This window comes from Alligator mississippiensis, chromosome 2 (genome assembly GCF_030867095.1).
Source record: "Alligator mississippiensis isolate rAllMis1 chromosome 2, rAllMis1, whole genome shotgun sequence".
NCBI classification, from domain to species: Eukaryota; Metazoa; Chordata; order Crocodylia; family Alligatoridae; genus Alligator; species Alligator mississippiensis.
Genome location: NC_081825.1, coordinates 225,932,098 through 225,955,343, shown reverse-complemented (window position 1 = coordinate 225,955,343; position 23,246 = coordinate 225,932,098). Strand labels below are relative to the sequence as shown.

Here is a 23,246-nt window from a genome sequence, read left to right as displayed (position 1 = left end):
GTAAGACAGGGTGGCACCTTCCCAGTTCAGAGACATATAAGCTTTTGTAGGCAACAACCTATGGCTCATGCCTCTCTGACCCAGGTATTCTCTACAGTTGGGCAAGGTGGCACCTTTTAGTCATCACACAGGCTACCTTAGAGAAGCCTTAGAAGGATGGGAACAAGTCAGTTTAGGAGCGGTTAACATCATAGTACTGACAGCACTGTGTATTTAACAGACATTGCTTATATTCTTTGAGCAAGTACATAGACCAGTGATTCTCAAATCAAGATGCCATAGCACCCTAGGGTGGCCTGAGATCCTTTTAAGGGTGCCACAGGGTACCACACAATGCTAGAACTGTTAAGTGTGCAAACATGATTGACAAGGTAAACCCAGAGATTTCATACAGGAATCCATTGTGTGAAACACACTGACTTGTGCTCTTCCCAAGTTCTCTGCAACAGAAGAATTGCTCTATTTTTCCGAATTCAAAACATAAGCGAAAGCTAAGTGCTGGCATTTTCTGAGGGATGCCTTGAATCTAAAAGGGTTGAGAAAACTAGCAGAGTGTTCTCTTCAGGCTTGAGGCTCTCTCTTTCATATGGAGTCAGATAACAACTTCCAAATCTATGAGCCACTATCTGGTATTATCGCTCAGTGTGCAGATTCCATCTGCCTCATCTGGGCATTTGTAAAGATTGCAGCTTTTGATTATGTGCTGTGCTCTTTGTTGAACACTGCATTCACACATGGGGCTGTTCAAGATGTTCATCTTGTAAAGTGTTATTTTAAAGCGTCCATATCCAGATCTCAGTCTGTTCAGTTTGACCCATGCTGCTCTGTCAAGGTCATGCCGGATGGGGGAGTTCTGTAGTGTTGGTAGAAAATACCGTAAGAATAAGTCTGATCTTTCCCAGCAGTCAGCCCACTCCATCCACAAGTTTGGCTCAGCATCCCCAATCTCTTCCAGGGGCTTGCAGGCTTCACGTATAAACTGTTCATGACTTAAGCCTCTTAAGCCACTATCTATTCGGGCCTTCAGTTAGCAGTTCAAGAAGCAGGTGATTTTCATCATCTCTTGCCTCTATTGACAGTAATGATGTCAGGGTCTGTCTTCTACATCACTTAGTCTAATGCCCAAAAGTACAGGAAGTACATCCATGTGTAACTTGTGCAGCACATTGTAAGAGTGTCAGCACATTGTTAAGTACAGTGTTGAGCTTTTCAGTGTAACAACTTCTGGACTATACAGGAGCACAATATTCTGCTGGGGCGTATACCATTGCGAGTGCAGTGGTTCTAAGCACTTTGAAGTTGACATCCCATATTGTGCAAGCTAAACATCTTAAGGCAGCTTAAAATTGAATACAATGTACCTATCAACTCTTCTGCTCCCATACATTTATTCCCTTCTCTTAAGCATACCTTCACAACTTCTTACATGATGTATTTCATGTACCTCTTACTGTTAACCAGGAACCCACCACTTTTAAGCCCTCTTCTTCCAACTGAAAAATAGATGCTCCATCAAGACATTTTGGCTCCTTGTCTGGTTGCCCTGGCTGAGCAAAATTTATTGCTTGTGTTGTAAACTGGCACAGTACCAAATGATGTAGAACAGTGGCACTCAACCTTCTGGCCCAATGGGCCAAATGAGTAGTGCAAAGCCTGGCCAGGGTCTGCACTGTACCTCACATACCAGAACTGGGCCTACACCCAGATCCAGACCATATCACCCTCATCTGGCCCCACGTGCCAGGACTGGGGCCCTGGGACCCTGTGCTGCCTGAGCCCAGCCCTGCATGCTGGGATTAGAGCCCCAAGACCCCGTGCCACCTCCATGTGCCAGGATCAGGGCCCCAAGAACCCACAATGCCTCTGCTGGGCTCTGAATGCCAGTATTAGGCCCCACATGCTCCCACCTGGCCCTATATGCTGATATTGGGGCCCCAAGGGCCTGTGCTGCCTCTGCCCAGCACCACACTTGGAGACAGAACTCTGGGGGCCCCGTGCCACCTCTGCCCAGTCTTGCACACAGGATCGGTGCCACACTGCCCTACGCACCAAATCTAGCACACGACCACACCCTGAAGGCTCTGCACAGACCCATGAGGAGCCCTGCAGGTCAGATGACAAAGCCCCAGGAACCAGATCTGATCCTTAGGCCAGTGGCTGAGAATGCTGATGTTAACAGGGGAAATCTATTTACATAACAGATTTCAGTCTTTCATATATAGAATTTTCAGTTCATAAGCTTGGGACAAGACACTCTCTGCAGTAAGTCATGTTGTGCACCACCTACTGTACTTCAGCCAGTAGGAAGGGAAAGGGATGGGTTTGACCCTAAACAGAATCATTTTCACATTGTGTTTGATAAGTTCACTGGATTGAATAAAAACCAACATTCATATTTGTTTAGAAACCTAGTATAGTGGATGCATTTGTCCTTTGTTTTCAGCAACACACACAACTGTGTAAACTGGATACCTGCATTTTTCAGGTGTTTGGCCGTTACAAGGCCTACTGATCTTACTTAAGCTATGCAGTTAGCCGATGCAACCAAATCTATCTTCATACATTATTCCTTAGATATCACATGTAGCTCTCAAACATTTGAGATGAGTCTCTGCTATCAAGAGGCACTGAGTAGCCATGGAGGGAGAAACCTGTTAAGATTGAAGGTTCTAGTTCACTCAATTTTCAGCATACATTGCATTTAAGTCTGTTGAAGATTTTCTAAATTTGATGAGAATGTTTAATCGAACAAGCCTACTCTGTCATCTACGTATCTTCACCTCGGAGGTTTCCAAAATCAGCTGGATTTTCTGTACAGTGAAAATTGATCTATAACCAAAAATAGGGGGTTTGTATTCAAAGTTTTAGAAGAGTCTTTTGATGGAGGTTTTGTATTTAAATTTGCAACAAAAGCTTTTGTACCCGACTTTAGCCCAACGGGAAACTGAAGTGCAGAATTATAGCTCCCCCTTGGCCCAAAATATAGGGGCATGACAAAACCGCTAACAGTGACAAGCTAAAATTCTAAATGTAATGTTTATGGGATGCTCAAAACAAAAGACAAACATCAAGTGTTATAATTTAACTATACTTAATGTTAGATACTGTACTAATGGGGACCACATCATCATAGGACGGGAATACATTAGCAGAGAACACAGGTTATCAAGTAGTATAGTAATATGAATAAAGGTACCTTGTACTATGAGTAGTCCAGCTTAAAGGACCAAATCCAAAAGCACTTAAGCACCTGGGTACATACAGCAGTACATCCAGGTGGACCTGGACAGGTTAGAAAAGTGGACAGAAAAGAATAGGATACAGTTCAACAAAGACAAATGCAAAGTGCTGCATCTAGGGAGAAGAAATCACCAACACACCTATAGGCTAGGGGATGACCTTCTTAATAGCACTACAGCAGAAAGGGATCTCAGTCATAGCTGTCTCCAAGATAAATATGAGCCGTCAACGTGACCAATTAATCAGGAAAGCTAACCGCACTATCACGCATTAGCAGGTGCATCACAAGTAGGTCCAGGGAAGTGATACTTCCCCTCTATGCGGCATTGGTCAGGCTACAGTTGGAGTATGTTCTGGGTGCCACACTTCAAGAGGGATGTGGATAACCTTGACAGGGTCCAAAGGAGGGCCGCTTGTATGGTGAGGGGCTTGTAGGTAAGGCCCTATGAGGAAAGACTGAGGGACCTGGATCTTTTCAGCCTCCACAAGAGATGGCTGAGAGGGGATCTTGTGACTGTTTACATATTCCTCAGGGGGAGCAGCAAGAAATAGGAGATGCTCTGTTTACCAGGGCACCCCTTAGAATAACCAGGAACAACAGCCACAAACTAACAGAGAGCAGATTTAGGTTGGATATCAGAAAACTTCTTTACGGTTGGATATCAGAAAACTTTATGGTAAGGGTTGCCAGAATCTGGAATGGGCTTCCAAGGGAGGTGGTGCTCTCTCCTACTTTGGGGGTCTTTAAGAGGAGACTGGACAAGCACCTGGGGTCATATGACTCCAGCACTCTTTCCTGCCCAGGGCAGGGGGGTCAGACTCGATGATCTACTGAGGTCCCTTCCACCTCCAACAACTATGAAACTATGAAATTTCAGTGGAAGCATAGTCTAAAAAAACCTGGCTAACCACCTTAAGTGCTTGAGAAAGTCTATAAATGCTTCAATTTTCATCAGTAAAAGGACTTTGGAAATGACAGTTCTACTACTGTATGTACCCAGGGAGTGCTATCATCTTGGCTGAGCTGGGCATCAAATGCATGAGGCACTGATACTATTTGGGATTCACTGGCTAGGTGTTCCTGGGCCAAGTTCCTGCAAGGATCTTATAAGATGGTATGCTAAACATCCCCTACCTAGAGCCCTTGAGTCAAGCACAAAACAGCAGATATGGTGACTTGCATTCAAAAGCATATGAGGAAACAAGAGAGAACTGCTGGCACTTGCTGTCAAAGGACCACTCATCAATTACTCAGCAACTGCACATACACCTTAGACATAAAAATATATATTTTGATTGGAAAGAAATGTGGATCAGGACACAGTGATTAAACAAGTTATACCAACAAGTTTAAATTATACTTCAGTTACTATCACAGGAAGTTAAATGCTCTGGGAGCATGGAGACACCCGAGTTTAATATCACATTCAGCATATAGTGCCCAAATGGTTCCAAACTCCTTACAAGTACAGCCCAGCCATGTGACAGTATACAAGATATATTGACATCTCTTGGTAGATCAAATGAGCAAACTTGTATTTAGGCCAAAAATATAACCTGTAAAACCCTGAAGAATAAATGGCGCTAGAAAGCAACTGGTGTTTAAAGAATGAATCTTAAGGTGATATCTTTTATTGGATCAACTGCATAGTTGCGATAGTTAGACAAGCTTTCAAATGCAAGACATTTTTCATCAACCATGCAGTTGGCCCAATAAAGATATCACCCTAACAAATTGTTGCCTCCCACATAATTCCTGAATGATCATGGCTACAACATCACTCTAATACTACTGTATCTTCTGTTATAATACAACCCTCCCCTTCTGGAAAATTCAAAATCACAGGTAGTTAACAAACAGGAGTTGAACAACAGGATCAGAGAAGTAATGGAAAAGAAAAGATCAGAAAAATGGCAGTCCTTAATGTAATCCCACAGTACGAAAGGTTGGGGCAAGGGAAGACAAGCTGATACATATTCAGAAGAAGCATTTGAAAACAGATCTTCAATCCGAGGAAGAAAGATGAAAATCTGCAATGCCAGAAAAGAACCCTGATTACAACAGAAAGGGAACTGGCCATGAGTTAGTAGTGCGGTTGGCATTGAAAAACAACAGGAGTTGACTTCAAAGCCTAATCTGTTTGGGGCCTAAAAATGTATGCCCCTCCCCAGAAGCCTATATACTTCAACACCTAAATATTTCTGAAAAACGTCCTCTGCACCTCAGCTCCCCATTTCTAAATTTGGCATTCCCCTACTTGGAAGACAAAAGAAGGATACCCACAATAATGTAAAATGCCCAGATACTGTACTAATGAAGACAAAAGACAAATCCATAACAAACAGAAATTACTTTCTCAAGACATCTGATTTTGTTTTTCCACGTGTGCAAATTCCTTTAGCATTCAAAAAGTCACTTTATTTTAAAAGTTCACATTTGCAGGCCTACAATACTCACTACTGTTTGTTAGTTATGAATAAATGAATTTAGATACAATTAAACTTTCATATTGCACATGTGCAATGCTTCATTTTCCTGATAAAAGCAATAAGCAACATTCTAGAGAGATGCAGGTGGTGAAAGAAACTAAGCCGAATTGCTTCACTGAATAGTCACTCATTTAAAGATACAAGCCTTTGGTCAAATATCTGACACCACATCAGTATAATCCAGACAATTCTAGGAATTTGGGATGAAATCCTTGCTTTCAGGTCAAACAGTGTAATTCCCATCAAGTTCAGGGGAGCCACAATTTTACCCTAGTGTCTCAAAGTCTGGCTGAGGGTTGTAGCTACTGTGGCTAAGTACAGACATTCAAAAATCCCAAGCCTGAATAGAGTCAATCTTTGCAGGTTAGTCTAACCTGCATAGATTGAACTGACAAGCAAGTGAATACACATTCCCTTTTGATTCTGGAAATGCAGTCACATGCCTGCAATGGTTTAGGCTAGGAGCCAGGGGGTGCTGGAGCAAGCCCTCCCCCCTTCACTTCTGCAGTGGCCAGAAGGCTGAAGGGAACATGAACTTGGGAGGGGAACATGCCAAGGCCCAGCAGGTATGACTGGGGAATAGTTTACCCCCCACCCCCATGGCCTGCAGAGTTACCAGCCAGGGTGTGCCTGGAAGGGGAAGGGGGAAACAGCCCTTGTCAGGCTTCCTGGGTTGGGGGGGGCAGCATGCCCACCTCAGCCTCCACTGGCACCAAAGGTGAAGCAATGAGAGTGGGAGCATGGCCAGACCCCAGACATGGGGCTGAGGCAAAGGGGAGGAAGGAGGGAGGAATCGCATTGAAGCAGTGCTGGCAGGGACCTCCAGAGGTACTCTAGTATCTAGTCCAGGCCCTGCCTGAGCCCTGGCCAGACCCCTCACACCACTACAAGCACCATCTAAAGAGCAGAGGGCTTGCTCGCAGCCCCCACAACCAAGAACACCCACCAGCTCTGTACTGCAGGAGAAAAAAAGACACCAAGGGCTTCCTGCGACCAGTTCCCGCACCCTCCCCCTGCCACCCCACAGCAGGGACCAGTGCTGCACCCATCCAGCCCTGACCCCGAGGCAGCATCACACAAAGCCCCCTCAACCCGGCCCTGCAGCAGGGGAGGAGGAGGAGGAGGAGGAGGTAGAGAGCCCTGCCCACTGCAGTGGCTCCATGACAGCTTGACCCGGCCTAGGCCAGGGAGCCAAGAGCAATCTGGGCACACAGCTCGCACAGCCACAGCCCAAGCCACAGCTGGTTGGGAAGGGCCCTGCCCCCGTAGCCCTGCCTAACCCGGCTATCCGCGCAGAGCTGGGGTTGGGACTATGGGGCTGAGCTGTGCCTGCTCACATGCGCAGCTGAGGCCAGGTGCAGAGGGGCCAGGCTGCTGGGGCAGGGCCCTTCTCAGCCAGCTGTGGCTGGGGCCACAGGAGCTGTGTGCCCAGATTGTATGTGGCTCCCTGGCCCAGGCCAGGCTGGGCTATCACAGAGCTGCTACGCAGGGCTAGCGTGGGGGAAGCAAGTATGGCCCAGCTAGTCACTGTAAAGACAAGTACTTTTCACATTAACAATGCTAATTTAAAAAATCACTTAAAAACCCATCCCACTGTCCCCAAAAAGGAGAGGTAAAAGCCTAAGAAGCCCAGGTGAAAACCTCTTCTGTCAGCTACCCACTTTTTTTCAGAGTTGCCACCCAAATAAATGAGCAAAGTACAAGTTAGTTTCTTACTAGGAAGCCAAATGCAGGATACACGACTAACCAAAACAGGGTACTTTACAAACTATCCTAAGCGAGAACATTGTGGCCTTCACAGTTCTCAGTAGGTTCACCCTTCACTAATATATTTTTCCTTTTAAAAACTTAAGTGCAGGCTAGAATCCAGAGATTGAAAAACTAATCTCTGAAGAAATAAATGTGGAATAGAATATGCTCAACCTTGTTTTATTTCTACCCTCTTCTTGATTAGTCGTAGTTACTAAATAAAAGCCTCACACATCTTTCAGGCTGCACAGCATGGAAAAGCCAAATTTCATTTTTCTTGCAGGACTCCTTTTGTTTGTAAACAAAGAGACTTAAAGCCTTTGAGCTCCTTAGCAGCATCCTCACCTACTATGGGCATATCCAGGATTTGTAAAGGAGGGTGCAGGAGTAGTAACGGGTGCTACATGGATGGGTGCACCCCTGCTCCCAGCGTCTAGGATGGGCAAACCATGTCACGGGAGCAGTAGCCAGGGACTTTAAGCCCCAAGTCAGGTAAGAATCTCCATCTCCCCAACCCTTTTCTCAGCAACACCTCTCCTCCTGTTTGCCTCCTCCCCCACCTACCACTGCTGTCCCCAGCTATTTGGGTAGCAGGAGCTCAAGTCTAGAGCTTCTCCTACTGTACTGCATCCACGCTGTACAGGGAGCTGGGCACAGCCACTTACCTCTTTGCATGCAACCACAGCACTGGCACAAAATTCACTTTAATTTCAGCAGACAACAGCAAGTTTCTTGTAGGAAAACATCATAGCCATAAAGGATGTTCACGCCCCCTGCTCACAATTTGCATAACTAGCCACAGTAAAGAGCACTTATCTGACTTTGTGGGAAGTATAACTCTAATATAATATCCGATTAGGGTTTCAGTTAAACAAATGTTCTATCATAGGCAAGACGCTATGACAAACTCCATCACTGCTTGGCAAGGTTCTTATGTCCTTAGATCAACATGGCTACAACCAAAAATCTGTTACTGCTCAACATTCTTCATCCCCTAGGCACAGAATCAAGTTAGGCTATGAAACTAATGCAGCGTTAGAAGTGCTCAAGGTAGCAGCAAACTCATCTGATAGATTACAGTAATTCTCTGCCTGCATTCATTTACCAACTAGGAGAAGTGAAGATATCTATCTAGCCAGAGAGTGCAAATGTCAATTTTTATGCATATAAGTAAGAAATCCAGAGCCTTTTCCTACAGTTTGGGTATAAAAAGTTTGTGTTCTGGGTTGGTGGTAGTAAGCCATTACACTGCTGGAGTAAGGTTAGGAGGTATGCTGCCGCTCACTCCTTTGATTGGCAGAGCAGGATAGGAGAATTCACCTTCCCACAGGCTGTTACTGGAAATGGGATGCAGCTTTGTTGGTTCTACCAGGGAGATTTGTCAAAGAAGAGGCACAAAGAACTAGATGTACTCTCCAGGTCTTGTATGAAAAGCAGACGTAAAAATATTAAGACCCATTTCGACCCAATCATACACTCTTTTTTGTTCTACACTTTAGGAACCCTGGGTTTCAGCCAGCTTTGATCTCCTTTATGAAGGAATAATGCCTTTAACTTCTACCACCCTTCCCCTGCTTTATGCAATATGAAAAAAAAAAAGACAATTTGACTCCATGAGACTAGTGGACAGATTCTATGTCCAACATAAAATGTCCAATATTAAGAGAAGCACAGCAAAAAAGTCATCTGTTAGAACTTGGACATTTCTTTGCTTCATTGACCTTAAAAACACCCATCAAGCTTTACTACCATCAGCAATGAATGCAAATGATCCATTCAGGACATGGCAATATTACAAAATATTTTCCCACCACTTCAGCACTGCACCTGCAGTAATTTTTCCCCCTTTAAAATAGATCCTATATACAAATCTTTAGCAGTATAATACACACTCTTTAAAGCTGCTCCCTAGATATGCTATTTCCTAGGGAAATAACAAAAGGTAGGTGATGGGTGTAGGGGAGGGAAGGGCATTGGGATGGGAAGGGAAAAAAAGAACAAATAAAGGCAAGTTGTTTTTAGAAAAAGCTAAATCTATAGACACATTGTCAAGAAATGAAATATTGTTCTGATTTTTTTAAGCCAGAATGAGTTATTACGGGGTAAGCTATAGGGCTGTGCAAAATTTCACCAGCAGTTTCATTTTGATGCTGTTTCGACTCGTTTTGAGCTCAAAACAGCAAAATCGAAACAAAACAGAGATCTTCGAAACAGACTCAAAACAAAACAAGGCAAGTTGAAACGTTTCAAAATTTTCTAAATGTTTCAAGTTTTGAAGTTCAAGCTGGGCTTGCCTGCTCAAACTGGGCTTGCCTACAGGGAAACAGAAACTAAAGCAAGGAAAGGAAGGGGGAAGGGGGTGGGGGGGGAAGTAGCGCTGTCATTATTGACTGCATAACTGGACAGCAACCGTCATCCTTTCCTCAGGTCCCTTCCAATTCCAGTGCTCTGAAGGAGGGATAGAAAAGCTGCATAAAAGGCAGCATTGTTTGAACTGCCCTGCTTTCTGCCTTGGTGTCAGTTGAGTGAAGGCACACTTTAACACACACAGTGTCACCCACCTATGTCACGAGTTTTGCCTGTCAGCAGCTAGAGGAGCAGGGCCCCAGAACCCAGACCCCCCCCTTGCACCTATCTCCTTGACAGCCGGCAGGCTGTGCGGCCGCAGCAGGGCCTAGCAGGCCAGCAGTTTTCACCCCCCTGTGCCCCAAAACAGACACAGTCCCACAAGCACCCATATCACAAGTTTTGCCTGTCAGCAGCCAGAGGTGCAGGGCCCCAGAAGCCCCTGTACCTATCTCCTTGAAAGCTGGCAGACTTCATGGTCTCAGCAGGGGCTACCATTCCTCCAAGTTTCATCCAAATCAGGCCAGAAATTACAAAGTTATAGGCTGTTTAGAGCTTCCCCATTATAGCCTATGGGCAAAACATCAAAACAGAGAAACTGTTTCAAAGTGAAACGGAACAGCAGTTTCAAATCGAAACAAAAATCGAAACGATGTTCCGTCAAAGTGTCAAAACGGAATGGTGCCATTTCGCACAGCACTAGTACACAAGTATCTAAGCGAGCTAGACTTACAGGAAGGAATTGAGTCCCAGGCATAGCGTATACCTAAGTTCTGTCTTCCCTCCCACCCTGGTTCAATTACATTCTGGAACATTTAGGCTGAGAGTAAGATGACCAAGATCAAAACCTCAGCATAAAGAGAAACCCAAGAAGAGGAGTGGAGGCTCTCCACTGGGAGACCTGAAAGGGAACTACAGAGGTTGTTGGGTCTCACAATGTATTACCTGAAGATTAATGCTTGACTAGAACTCTTGCACCCTAGAGACAAGATTTGTGAGGCCTTAGTACAAAGACATAAAAGCTGTTTACAAACCCTACTAAGAAAGATCAGAAAGCATGAAGAAACGGCACTGATGGGAAAGGCTCCCAATACAAGGGTTTGAACATATTTGGCTAATTAATACACCAAGAAGAGAGATATTTTTTTAAGCTGTTAGTAATAGATAAGATTATCCGACATAAGAGGGAAACAGAGCTTACCAGAAGGTAAGGCATGCTATAAAGATGTGTCCTGTACATATCCTTACCAGAAAGGCAAACTACTCATTTGCTCTATACTGAAATACTCTATACAAATTAACAGACAGATGCAAGAACTCCAATAGGAACTGCCCCCCACCCACTTTTAAAAATGCAACATAACTTCAACCTATGCCTATATTGCACACTGTCAAAAGCCCATAAAATAGTCATGCACATTTGTAATAATGTACAATGTAAGGCATGATTAAGCAGGGACAGGAACAATTTTGAAAAAAAATTAGCTGTTTCCCAGTTCTGCATTCAAGAAGACCGAAGCTCCCAGAACTTTTCATTTTCAACCCCAAGCAGGAAGTGTTGTTTAGCCAGCATTTCAAGTACCTTGTTCTTTTAAAATTTAACTCAGTAACTTGTCAGGAAACATCAAGTAGTTGAATGTCATCTGCCTGGAATAGATCTTTTGTAGGCCCACGTGACCTGGATTAACAACAATCCAGAAAGATACAAAAATCCTTGGATGTCAGAGACTGGAATAACAGTACACAGGCTAATAGAAAACTCTTACAAGCTCATGGGCACACCGTACACAATCTAAATAAAATGTCAGTTTCTCCATCGCTTATGAACAATTTGCTTTTCTTCTCTAGCACTTTATGGCAGAGATTATTCTTCTGCATGCTTCAGGCTTACTTCACTCCCTCAAGTTGGGTGATAAATCCTGACTGCTGTTTTCCTTCTAGTATGTTGGCTATGCAGGACTAAAAGTCTCATATCTATCAAGAGAATCATTTATGACATTTAAATCACTAACACCTGTGTACAGGCACAAACAGCCTAAGTATCCCTGTGAATATAACAAGAAAAATGGGGCAGACTGGATTTTTAGTTTTAAGTACATAATTACCCAATTGTACCTGCACTCAGATGCCCGAATCAGAATCTTCCATTATATAAATACAAAAGAACACATAGTTTCCTAACCAAAGAGTTTTGCATGGTTAACACAACTTTTTTTGGCTGGTGAAAATTCACTTTGTACAAAAAGTTACAGAACAAATCACACCCAAGGTAGAAGTTCCTAGGATAGTGATTCTCAACCAGGGTCCCAGAGCAACCTACGGTGCCTTGAGATCCTTTCAAGGGGGTACCTGATGGATTCTCTTGATGGACATGAAACTCTTGGTCCTCCAGAGCCAATATACTAGCAGGAATGCTCCAAAGAGGATGGAGCTAGACTGCTGTCAGTGGTGGCAGATGACCACCACTGGAGCAATGGTCTCAAGTTGCAGCCTGGGAAGTTTAGGTTAGATATAGGAAAAACTCTCTCTCACTAGGAGGGTAGTAAAACACTGGAACAGGTTACCCAGAAATGTGGTGCAATCTCCATACTTGGAGGTCTTCAAGACCCAGCTAGACAAAGCTTTGGCTGGGATGATCTAGTTGGGAATGGTTCTGCTTTGAGCAAGGGGTTGGATTAGATGACCTCCTGAGGTCCCTTTCAGCCCTAATTTTCTATGATTCTATGAAAACAGCAGTTAGGATTTATCACTCAAGCTACTGCTGTTAGATGCGTAACCACAATTCACTAGATAAACCCAGAGATTTCAAATAGGAAACCACAGTGTGAAAACCACTCTGCCCTGCCGCGGTCTTACCGAGTTCTCCGCCACAACAGAACTGCTCCAGTATTTTTCTGCAGGCAGAAAAGAAATGAGCAAAAACAAAGAGTGGGCACTTTCCGACGAGCGGTCCTCGAACCTCCCGAGGCCCAGAACGCTTGTTTGAGAACACTTTAACTTCTCCTGCATCAAATGCAAGTGCCTCTGCTCTTCCCATGCAGGATTCCCTCCTGGGCCAGTAGCTGCCAAACACTGAGAAAGGAGAGCTACCACACTAGCATGCTTCTTGCCTGTTGGCCACCCCAACCTGTCAGGTCACAGTCTTGCCAATGCCCAGAGCCCTGCATTCATTATCAGGTCTCAAGCATCCAGCAGGTTGGCCCCAGGAGGTTCCTACCCATCATGGCACCGGGCAGAGGAGTGAAATAAGTTGGCCTCTTCTGGGCCAATCAACTGTAGTTGCTGCATTGGTCTATTACCCAAACTGAGATGGATTTAAATGGCATTGTGTAGTGGAGGGTGCACCCCTGTCCAAAGCACTGTGGACACAACACCCTATGAGAGTCTTGTAATTAACTTCCCACTGGCCAACTTCCAGCAGGAGGATCTTGGTTACACCCCGACTTTATAGAAACAGGGGTGCAGGGGCAGGGGCTCCTCCCTAGCTTGCTCCTGTGGCCTTTGGTTGAGGGCAAGTGAGACTCGGGGGCATCCGAACCCTGAGCCTCTGGGCTTGGGCCTGCACGTCGGATGCCTGCCAAAGGATCTAGAAGTATCTGAAGCCCCAGCTGAAAGTCCGGGATGGGGGATACTCGCCAGCTGTAGCGCCACATAACATACAGCGTTTGAACGGTCCAGCAGTGCTTAGTCGAGAGGAGTCTGAACCGATTTGGTTGATCTGACCTAGCACACGAACAATTTTTCCCAAAATAAAAGCCCGATGCACCAAGCTTCAGATGAGCCCGGGGGCCAGAGATCCTGTGTGCCCGAGGACCAGCCAGGGCCCCCGCCTGACCCCTGCCCATCTCTGGCACGACCCGGGCTGCCCCTTTCCCCAGGATCCCCCCGACCGACAGGGCCATAGCAGCATCCTCCGCGGGGTGGGCGGCCCCCTCCAGCCCGCGGCCCAGCGCTCCCCGCTCACCTTCATGCCGCCGCCGGCGCTGCTGCGGGCGCTGCTCGCGTTGGCCCCGCGCAGGCGGCCGAAGGACGAGGACGAGGACGAGGAGGCGCCGCGCAGCTGCTGGGTCTGGGTCCCGGTCCCGGTCCCGGTCCCGGTCCCGGTCCTGGCCCCGCCCCCGCGCTGGGCTCCGGCTCCGGCTCCGGCTCCTCCCGCCCGATGTAAACACACACCGGGGGGAGGGGCAGTGCCATGGCAACCCGGCCGGAATCGGAAGTGCTGCGGTCAGGCTGCCTGGGGGCCGCCATGTTGGGGGTTTTGGGGGTGGGGGGGAATCCCCTGCATCAAGTGTCCCTCTCTTCCATCATGGCCTCCCCTTGCTGGGCCATAGGGCCAGCCCCGCTGCCCCCCCGCGCCAGCGGAGGGATGGATAAGCCCCCACCCTGCTGCTCTTCTCAGGGGTCAACCCCTCTTTCAGCTTTTGGCGGGGCAGCCGCCCCATCCCAGCCCCTCCCCTCCTAACTGCTGCTGTGGCAGGAGCTCCCTCTTGTCCCCCTGCCCCTGTGTAGGACGTGCCCCTCCCCTAACTTGGGGGGGGAGTGGGGCCCCAGGGATGCGGAGTGAGGAGGAGCGTGGGGCGCAACGAGCTCTAGAAAAACCCGTTTCCAGAGATGTACTGGTTCTGTCTCCAGTTCCGGGGTGCGTCCCAGCATCCCTTTAGCCTTTCTCATGTGGGCATTTCCTCACACACTGGAAAAACTGTTCCAGAGCAGCGCTAGGCAGTGTTTTGCTCTGGGGACAGTGTTAGAGCAGTGCAACACATGCACTGCGGTGGACCCCTTTCTGGCCAGGGATGCAGCTTGCCTGAGCAGCTGGGAAAGAAACCATCATCAGGTAAAGGAAATAACCAGCTGTCTTCCAGGTCCCAGTCTAACATCTGAGACTTGGAATGTCTTTTCTTTCAAAACACTGGTTACTACTGGGCTTAATGCAGTCAATAAATCATAACATAGCATAAGATGCCAATTACTAAGTTTTGGGTTACATAATGATGATAAATACTACAGAGGGGAGTTACCTTCCTAGCACCAGAGAATCGTATTCGGAGATCCAGGGCTATTTCTGGATTTCAGCAGCACCGCATGTGCTTTTTAAGGGGAGTCACAGCTTGTTCAGGTACTGGGAGAAGAGGTGTTCAAAGCATGGAATGCATCTCTAATTTATAAGGAAACTCTTTTTACCAGTGAGGATAGGAAGGATCAAGAATTGTAAGTTCCTCTGTGAAAAATCAGCATGAATTTGTTGCCTAGCCAATGGGTGCATCTACACCTTCATTAGTGTGCTGTAGTTACTGCGCATTAAGTTCAGTACTTGGATAACCAAGGACTAAATCAATGTGCAGTAACTTGTTCTATTGCGCAGTAGTGCAGGTGCAAGGGGTTTTTTTTGGATGTTAACTATGCAGTAGCCTAATACTACTGTGCAGTACCATATTAGCATGGATTTTGCCTGGCACACTACTGCACAGTGTTATTAGGCTAGTGTGCAGTTAGTGTCTTGTGTGGATGCACTTAGTGGCTAGTAATCATCATCAGTGATATATGTTTTTAAGGGCTGTTGGAAGTTCTTTGTAGCCATAGATGGTACATCACAGCATAGTTGTAGGCACATGCTATTTGTGTAATGCAGATGAAATGGAAGAAACAGTGACAGTTCAAAATCATGGATCTTTCTTTACATTCTTCTAAGAGTATGGATACCTATAACACATAGACCATTTTAACTGGTTTAAACTACAAGCATAGATGTCCAAGTCAGTTTGGAATGGTTGAGGCTCCTGGAATGTTTCAAAACCATACCTAGATAATCGAATATGATTTTGAACCAGTTCTCCATGAACATGTTTAATGTTATGTGCAGACACCAAACTGGGATTAGCACTTGATCAGTCCTCTACAAACCACGCTGCACAACTTCTCACCAAGCCCCCCTAAAGCAACTGGCTGCTCTCCAGAACTCCTTACTCCAACTCTAATGTCTGCACTTGTCTGCAGTCTGCATTGTGCCAGGCTGATTTGGGGTGATGTGGAGAGGTGCCAGGTGGGTGGGGAGGGTGCCCCTGCTTCTGAGTTTCAAGGGAGCTGGGTGCTTCAGGGGACTACCCAAAATCTTTGCTTTATCTCGTGGTTTTAAAAGGACTTTCCCTGCAAAGCCACTCAATTACTAGTGCATCCGTTGCCTGTAATCCACCCCAGTCTGTGGTGTCCCAGGCTGATTTGGGGAAGTGATGAGGGTTGGGGTGCTTAGGTGGTTGCTGGGTGTCTGAAAGCAGCTCAATTAATTTGCATCATCAGCGATTGCATAAAAATGTGGTTCAAGGTAGAATGGGCATGGCAGGGGGATACAATGCAGAGGGCAAGGAACAATTCACAAATAACGAGCCAGTTCACACTGACTAAGCATGGAACTGATGGCTAGTCTGTGGAATTAAGTGTCCATTGTGCAAGTGCTTAGTTTTGCCTGACCCAAGAATTGATGGATATTTACCACACACCCACCTAACCCAATTACAAATTGCAAAGTAGCATAAAATAATTTTATACTGAGTTTTGTATACCAGCACTACTAGTGAGTAACTCTGTTTAATCAAATAATAAGGAAGGAGTACAATATGTTGCACGTCAAGAGGTACATGCTTAACCCAACTTCAATATATTTCATTGTGCAGCTACCACTAGCATCATTGGTATTTGGAGTAGAAGCCTGGCAAGGTTGAGTGCATACCCTTAACGTATTATCCATTTGGTTAAGAGTTATTAAGAAAACAGGAAATTCCCACACCCAAATTTTGGATCTACCATTGATCTGAGCCTGACTAGAAGTTATAGTGTGATGACATATTTTGGGGAAAGACAGATAGGTAGCCATGTTAGTCTGAAGTAGGAAGAAGACAGGGTAAAAGCTTATGCATTTCTACTTCAGTTAGTCTATAAGGTTCATCTCTACCCTGCCTTCTGCCTGACTTATTTTGGGGAAAACCTTAAACCTTGCAATGAGTGGACCATTACTGAACTATCAAACCTATGCCACCTATCAGGTGTCTAAGTGGTCTGAGGCACCAAAGTATGACCCTACTCACGTCCCTGAAAAAACATTAAAGCAACTGCTTTTGTAACTCGTTAGCATCTTGCTTTTAAGACTAAGTGACAAAAAGCATTGAGCAGGAGGAAGACCCATCCACCTTTTGCATTAACTGTTTTTTGGGGACTTGAGCAGGGTGGGCTAGGGGGATCATTTAATCACCCAGCAGGTGGAACAGGATCTTTAATGCGTAGTCTGCAGAAGCTCGAAACACTAAGAACAGAGTTATTATCCGGACTAATTTTTAGAAGTGCATGTTTCCAGCTACTAGAATCTTTCAGGGATATGGTTAAATTCCACATTAGTTTTTGGAAGGGGGACTATCAGATGCAATAATTTTTCTGTCTAAAATTTAGTTTGAAATAAACCGAAACATTTTCATATATTTTTATGTTGGGGAAAACTTTTTATTTAGAATTAGAAGTGACTCTATTGTCACAGTCAAAGAAAGAGGAGAAAAGTGATTTAGATTTGTTAAATCTTTCCATTTTAGTACTATAAAGTATATATGCTACTACTTCTACAGGTAAAAAACTTTTTAAAGATTTGCATTCTTTTTTTGCCTGTTCCTTCAGAGGCTCTACATAAGTCCATAGACAGCTCCAGAAACCTGTCATATTTGTTTAAACATTCATTATTTCTCTAATCTGTTCATGGGGACTGGCTGGAAGCCACCCCTCTTTCATGCATAAATAGTCAGAGTTTGGCAGTAGCACAGTAAAGTACCAAATAATTTAAAACATTATCTCCAGAGTTCTGTGTGGCACTGAGGGTCACAGATTAAGATTTCAGAACCTGAAGTCTCTTGGTTTTTGGCGTCTCTTGGTCTTTTGGCATCTCTTTTGAAGTCTCTTGGTCTCTGGCTCTCTTGGTCTTTTTCGCATCTTATTTTTATTTCAATATAGGCTTCCCTATCCAGGTGTGAGTGAAACAATAGCGTCATTCACAGATTTGTTTCTAGTATCTCATTTTTATCCCTTTGCTTGATGGCTGAAATAGTTTTTTTTCTTCCTTTTTTAATGTGTTAGAAATGTTGGAAAATTATTTTTATTCACTTGAATATTTATATTCCTTTCAGTTCCCCTTCTCTCTCTACTGTACTATTACATTTTTGACAGGCCTGAGCATGTGAAAAATAAATGTATTGTTTTTGCAGGTGAACCCTAAGTGAGGTTGTGGAGGTAAGTGTGATTTATACAATACAGGAAAATTAGTGTAATCAAATAAACAGGAATATATTGGCATTCTTACTCAGTCAGAATCAATTAACCATAAAGTATATTAATGTAAAGAACTTGGCACATCTCACTGCTTAGAGTTACACATATTCTTTAATGGTACTTATGTTCTAGTCTGGTTTTTTTCTTCTTAAATAAGAAATATTCTTGCATAATATCCATTATTAGCTCTCCATTATTAAGACTCCCATGATATGAACTTACAGCACTTTGCCATTAGTTTTTCAAGCTGCTCTTGTCCTTCCCCTCTTCTCCAAACTGCAAGCACTAGGCTCTCGTGTGAAAAATCATGAACTCCAAACAGCAGCTTTGCTTCTTTTGTAATCATTTTTTGATCTTTATAGAGTTTCTTGACAGCTTGTTAAAGGACAGCTTTCACTAAAGCTAGCTGTTTAATGCATATGGTAGAATAATGCTGAAGTGACTACATGATGCAAGGGTATAACATTACATCAAGCTTATGAGGACAGCATGAACTGTGAGCTAGAGCTGTTTGTCCTGAGAGCACTGCACTGTGCGGGAACAGCCAAAGCCTGGGGTGCTGACCTCCTGCCCCACCCCAAGGTCTCCTGCCCTTTTAAATAGGACATTTTAAATACTTTTCATAGAGAAGGTTTTTTATTGTTGGTGGGTGGGCTGAGTGGTAGAGGGGCTCTGTTTGTTGGGGAGGGAGGGTGCTCTGATTGATGTGAGGGGAAATCAAAACTTGTTCTTCTGAGTTGTGTTTGCAGTGAGCATGGTGCTGGGGATAGGCAAGGGGGGGGCAGGGGCGGGGGGTCCGTGGGTAGTGGTTTCCACCAGGCCTGGCAGGCCAGAGTTCTGGAAGACACAGGCATCATGGGCACTGCGTGCCCAGCCGGCATTCGCGTGCATGAAGGCCCCGCAGTGGTCCATGACAGCCTGGGACGCCATGGGGTGAAAGCCCTTCCAACTGTAGTGGGCCCAGTCTCTGTGGGGCGGGCAGGTGACAGGGAAGTGGATAGTGTTGTGTAAATGTAAACAAAAATAGTAACTTCTTATTATGCCGTACTTTTCATTCTGAATAAATATAATCTGACTAAATATAAACTGAATAAATATGAATAGGTTTTATTGAAGTTTGTGTTGCTACTCCAATCAAGATCAGGGGCCCTTGTGCCAGACACTGTACAGTAGGGTTGTGCGAGTCAGCAGCGATCTGATCCAGCTTTGGATCCAGCCGCTAAGGATGGCCATAATCCGATCCAGAGCTCTGGACTGGGTTTCCACCTCAATCCAGCCGAAGCGGCTCCAAAGCTTTAGAGCCGCCTCGGAGAACCGGCCATAGGGTATAATGGGGAATCAATGAAAGATCTATAATTTTGTTGGTTTTGGTATGATTTGGATGAAACTTACAGGGGTGGTAGCCTCTGCTAAGAGCATGACACCTGCCAAACTTCAAGAAGATCGGGGCAGGGGTTGGGGGGGAACTGCACCCCAAATCTTTGAAAGCAAAGCTCCCATCACGACTGTGTGTTACACCACAGGGGGCTGAAAACTGCAGGAATGGTGCGGGGTAGGGGGGAAAGCGGGATGTAGCAATGCAGGTAAAAATGCAGAGGTGCCTGGGGTGTCAGATGTCCAGCAGGTCACAGTGTGCTGGAATTCCACTGTGTATATTGAGTCCATGAGTTTCTGTACCTACTACCTAGAAGGCTGATGAAGTACAGTTCATGGGCCCAGCTCTGAAAAGTGGTTTGTGAAAAGGGAACAAATTACGATGCAAACCAGTTTTCAGAGCTGGGCCTATGAATTGCACTTCACCTGGTTGTAGAAGGATGTCACAACCCAGTTAATCAGTGCCCATGCCACTAGCAAGAGATACCATTCAAGTAGTCAACTAAGGGTTAAAAAGAAATCCTTGCTAGAAACTCCTGAAACAAAATCCTGGCGGAGAGCTGTATATAATTTATGCCCACGTCACAAACAAGAAACGAAACTTAAGACTGGTCAGGGCGAAAGGGGATAGCCCTGCCATAAATCCCTACAATTGGTCAAAAAAACAAGCGTAAGCCCCTCATCATAACCTCATACATAACAGGCAGAAAACCTAACCCACTACCTTGTAACCTGATAGCAACCTGAGAGTACAAAAAACTGCTGCTTGCCAGAAAATTAAAGATTCCACATAACGGTTCATCATTGGGTATCTCCGTCAGACACCACTGTCTATAAACAGTTTAGCAACTTCCGCCCAAGCCGGGGAAAACTCTGGGGAATCTCTGAGGAGAAACCTGAGCTCATCACCAGAGTGACTTGGCAGTCTGATTAGCTGTCAATTACCCCCCGTCATCGTAAATCTTGACGTATCAAAGCCCTGCAGGCACGATAGCACGTTTTCGGCGCCACGTCCGTCATTGCTTGGCTGTAACCCGTACGTTTGACTGTAATCGATGCAACTGTAACGGAACAAAGGCTCAGCCTGCGTCACGCGTCACTATTTGGGTGACGTAAGTAAACAATCTCCTGTAACCAACACGCGTCTGTGCCTGGTTAATTTCACCCCATCCATCACTACCCGCCTGTCAGGTGAAAGTTTTACTGCTCCGGTGGGGGGGGGGGGGGTCAGAAAGCAGCTGCCGGCCGGCTGCTCTGATTCCCGACATGGCGTCACGAACAGGATCAAGGGGAAATGTGATGGAGGTGGAATTAAGAACTGCCCCTGGCACAGTGGGGGGCGCCGCGCGGATAACGCGGATGAATTATGGGCCCACATCGCTTATCACCAAGCGGGCGGAGTGGAGACAGGGTGCGTCAGCGGCTACTTCTCGCTGAGAGGGGAAGAGGGGGTCACCAAGGAGTGGGCAACAGACTTAACCCCTGGGGCGTTTGGCTGCGTTATGGGTGGCAACCGGGTTCTGTACAGGCCACGGGAGGAAACAAAAGCAATCTCTCTGGCTCGAGTAAAACCGGCAGGCACAATAAATCCAACTCCTGCCCAAGAATACGCCCACTGTATACACCATGTGTGGGAGGGCGGGGAGCCGACGCCAGCTGACAAGCTTAATTGCCCAACTCTGGCCCTTGGATCGCGTGGCCATGAACTCCTAACCCAACTCCGCGAAAGTTTGGAAACTGAGGGCCGCACTGCGACAAAATGGGCAGGCCCAAAGTGGGACAAAGGAAAGATAATAAATGTGCTATTCCGTGCCTTTACGGGTGTGTTGCGGGAAAATGCGGACTTGGAGGCCCAGCTAGCCACGGCTGGAAAAGTGGCCGCGAACGCAGCAACAAAAGAAATTCCTGAGCCACCGCCCTAAAATGGCACCGGGGAAAAGAAAGGGCGGGACAATGAAAAGATTCCACAAATTCCACAAGGAGGAGGGCCAGCCGCGGTACCACCTACGGCCCTGCCCCCCCAAGTGGTGCCACCCACTGGTCCGCCCCTTGAGATGGCACCGGCCATGAATCCGCCCCCTTACGGAGGGGGATGGCCAGCTGCGTCATTGCCTACGGCCCCACCTCCCGAAATGATGCCACCCATGATTCCACCCCCTGAGGTGGCGCCAGTCACAGATCCGCCCCCTTACGGAGGAGGGAAGTTATACCCGGCCCTCCCAGTTAACCCCGACCCCACTCTGGTCCAAGCCCACCCAGTTGCATTAATGAAGCATAATATTGATGAACAGGGAGCAGCACATACGACTATTACGTACCGTACTCGGCCAGAGATGCAGGATTTGTGCAAGGAGTCAAAGTTAAAGCCCGGCAAAACCTTGGCGGTATGGTTGGGACGGTTGCTAGTGGAGTATGGGTCGGAGACGCTGGACCAAGATGAGGCTAGTTTCCTAACGTGTCAAGCCACCTGGAGCGGGGGACACGCCACTGATTTAAATACAGAAACGGGTAATAACCAATGGCCCATTCCGCTCCCAGCTCTCGTTGCAGGTCAAGTGCACCAGAAAGCCTACGCTTGGCATAACGGATGACCCCTAAAGCCCTCCGTGGAACAGCTGCTGCTAGCCATCATCGGGGTATCCTACTTGTCCTGGAACCCTAGAGCACACCCACTGGGTATAACAATCCAGCAAGCGGGCGGCCCGTGGCCTCATCGACACCTCGCCGATTCCGGCCAGATCCCGACTACGATGGCAAGCATTGAAGCGTGCGTAGAGGTATATGGGGGCAAGAAGGCCATAACCCTCCGGCTCCTTTTGAGGCCATTGGCTGGCGAACCGTCGGGGAATTTATTAAGTGAACTGCCACGGCTACAGGCCCTCATGGACTCTACAACAACAAACCCCGATGGGCCAGACCCACAATCCATGGCGTGTCTAGTCGAGCATCTGGAGCTGGACCGTCGCCAGCCTGGTCCTCGACGCGACCCCTCCGGCCCGCGGCGTGAATTCCGGGTCCCACCACCAAGGACGCCAGAGGAGAGGGCCATGTTTGGCTTCCTCCTAAACAACACGCAGCTTAACAAACAACAGCTGCGCGTCTTAGGAGACGACGGCCAGCGACTCCTAGCATCCGCAATGGGTTTTAAGTACCAAGAGAAGCCAAAAAACGAGTAATGGCCACCGGTCACACCGGCGGCCTACTCAAACCCAACCCCACAGACTCTCGTCCCTACACCGAGCTTGTCGTCTACAACGTCGCTGACCCAACTATACGACGTAAGGTCCTCTTCCTTTTGGACACCAGGGCGCAAATCAATGTCATCACCCCAACGACGCCTCAAGTAAAGACAAAAAGGGCCATCAAAGTCCAAGGGTTAAACTCCATCGCCACCGCAACGAAAGTAAAGTTTACAGTGGCCGGATACCACCGCGCATTGGAGGCAGTCCTAGGGGGCATCAACATCCTGGGAATCCCTGGACTCAAAGCGTTCGAACTAAAAGAACAAGTGTTACAAGCTCTTCCAATCTCTGTTTCAAAAATGGATCAGCACAGACCCACACTTCGCAACACGTCTACATGGCGCTACAAGCCAATTCCAACGAAGGGGCCTCTACGGAAAGCCCTTGTCACCCTTCTACAGCGACTCGAACAACAGAAATACATAAAACCAGTGGCCGCCAGTACTCCACACTCCAAACAAACTAATTGTCATGAACCCAGTTACTGCTCTCGTTTTTTTTTCA

At 46.5% G+C, this 23,246-nt stretch overlaps 2 protein-coding genes across 3 annotated transcripts in view; one reads left to right on the top strand and one right to left on the bottom strand.

Annotated features, from left to right (window-relative positions):
- LOC102576723 (transmembrane protein 263) overlaps positions 1–13,940 on the bottom strand; it is a 313,136-nt gene extending 299,196 nt beyond the window's left edge. Inside the window, exon 1 of one of the 2 annotated variants that reach the window (XM_006274064.4) lies at positions 13,790–13,940. In XM_006274064.4, coding sequence (XP_006274126.2) covers positions 13,790–13,795 — 6 coding nt within the window. In that variant the 5' untranslated portion in view covers positions 13,796–13,940. The remainder of the gene's footprint in view (positions 1–13,789) is intronic. The other variant, XM_059722782.1, reaches the window with a different exon arrangement.
- Positions 13,941–14,572: 632 nt separating this feature from the next.
- Positions 14,573–23,246, top strand: part of LOC102558965 (astacin-like metalloendopeptidase) — a 77,586-nt gene continuing 68,912 nt past the window's right edge. The window contains exon 1 of the transcript XR_009460110.1: positions 14,573–14,659. The gene's annotated coding sequence lies outside the window, so the exon portion shown is untranslated. The remainder of the gene's footprint in view (positions 14,660–23,246) is intronic.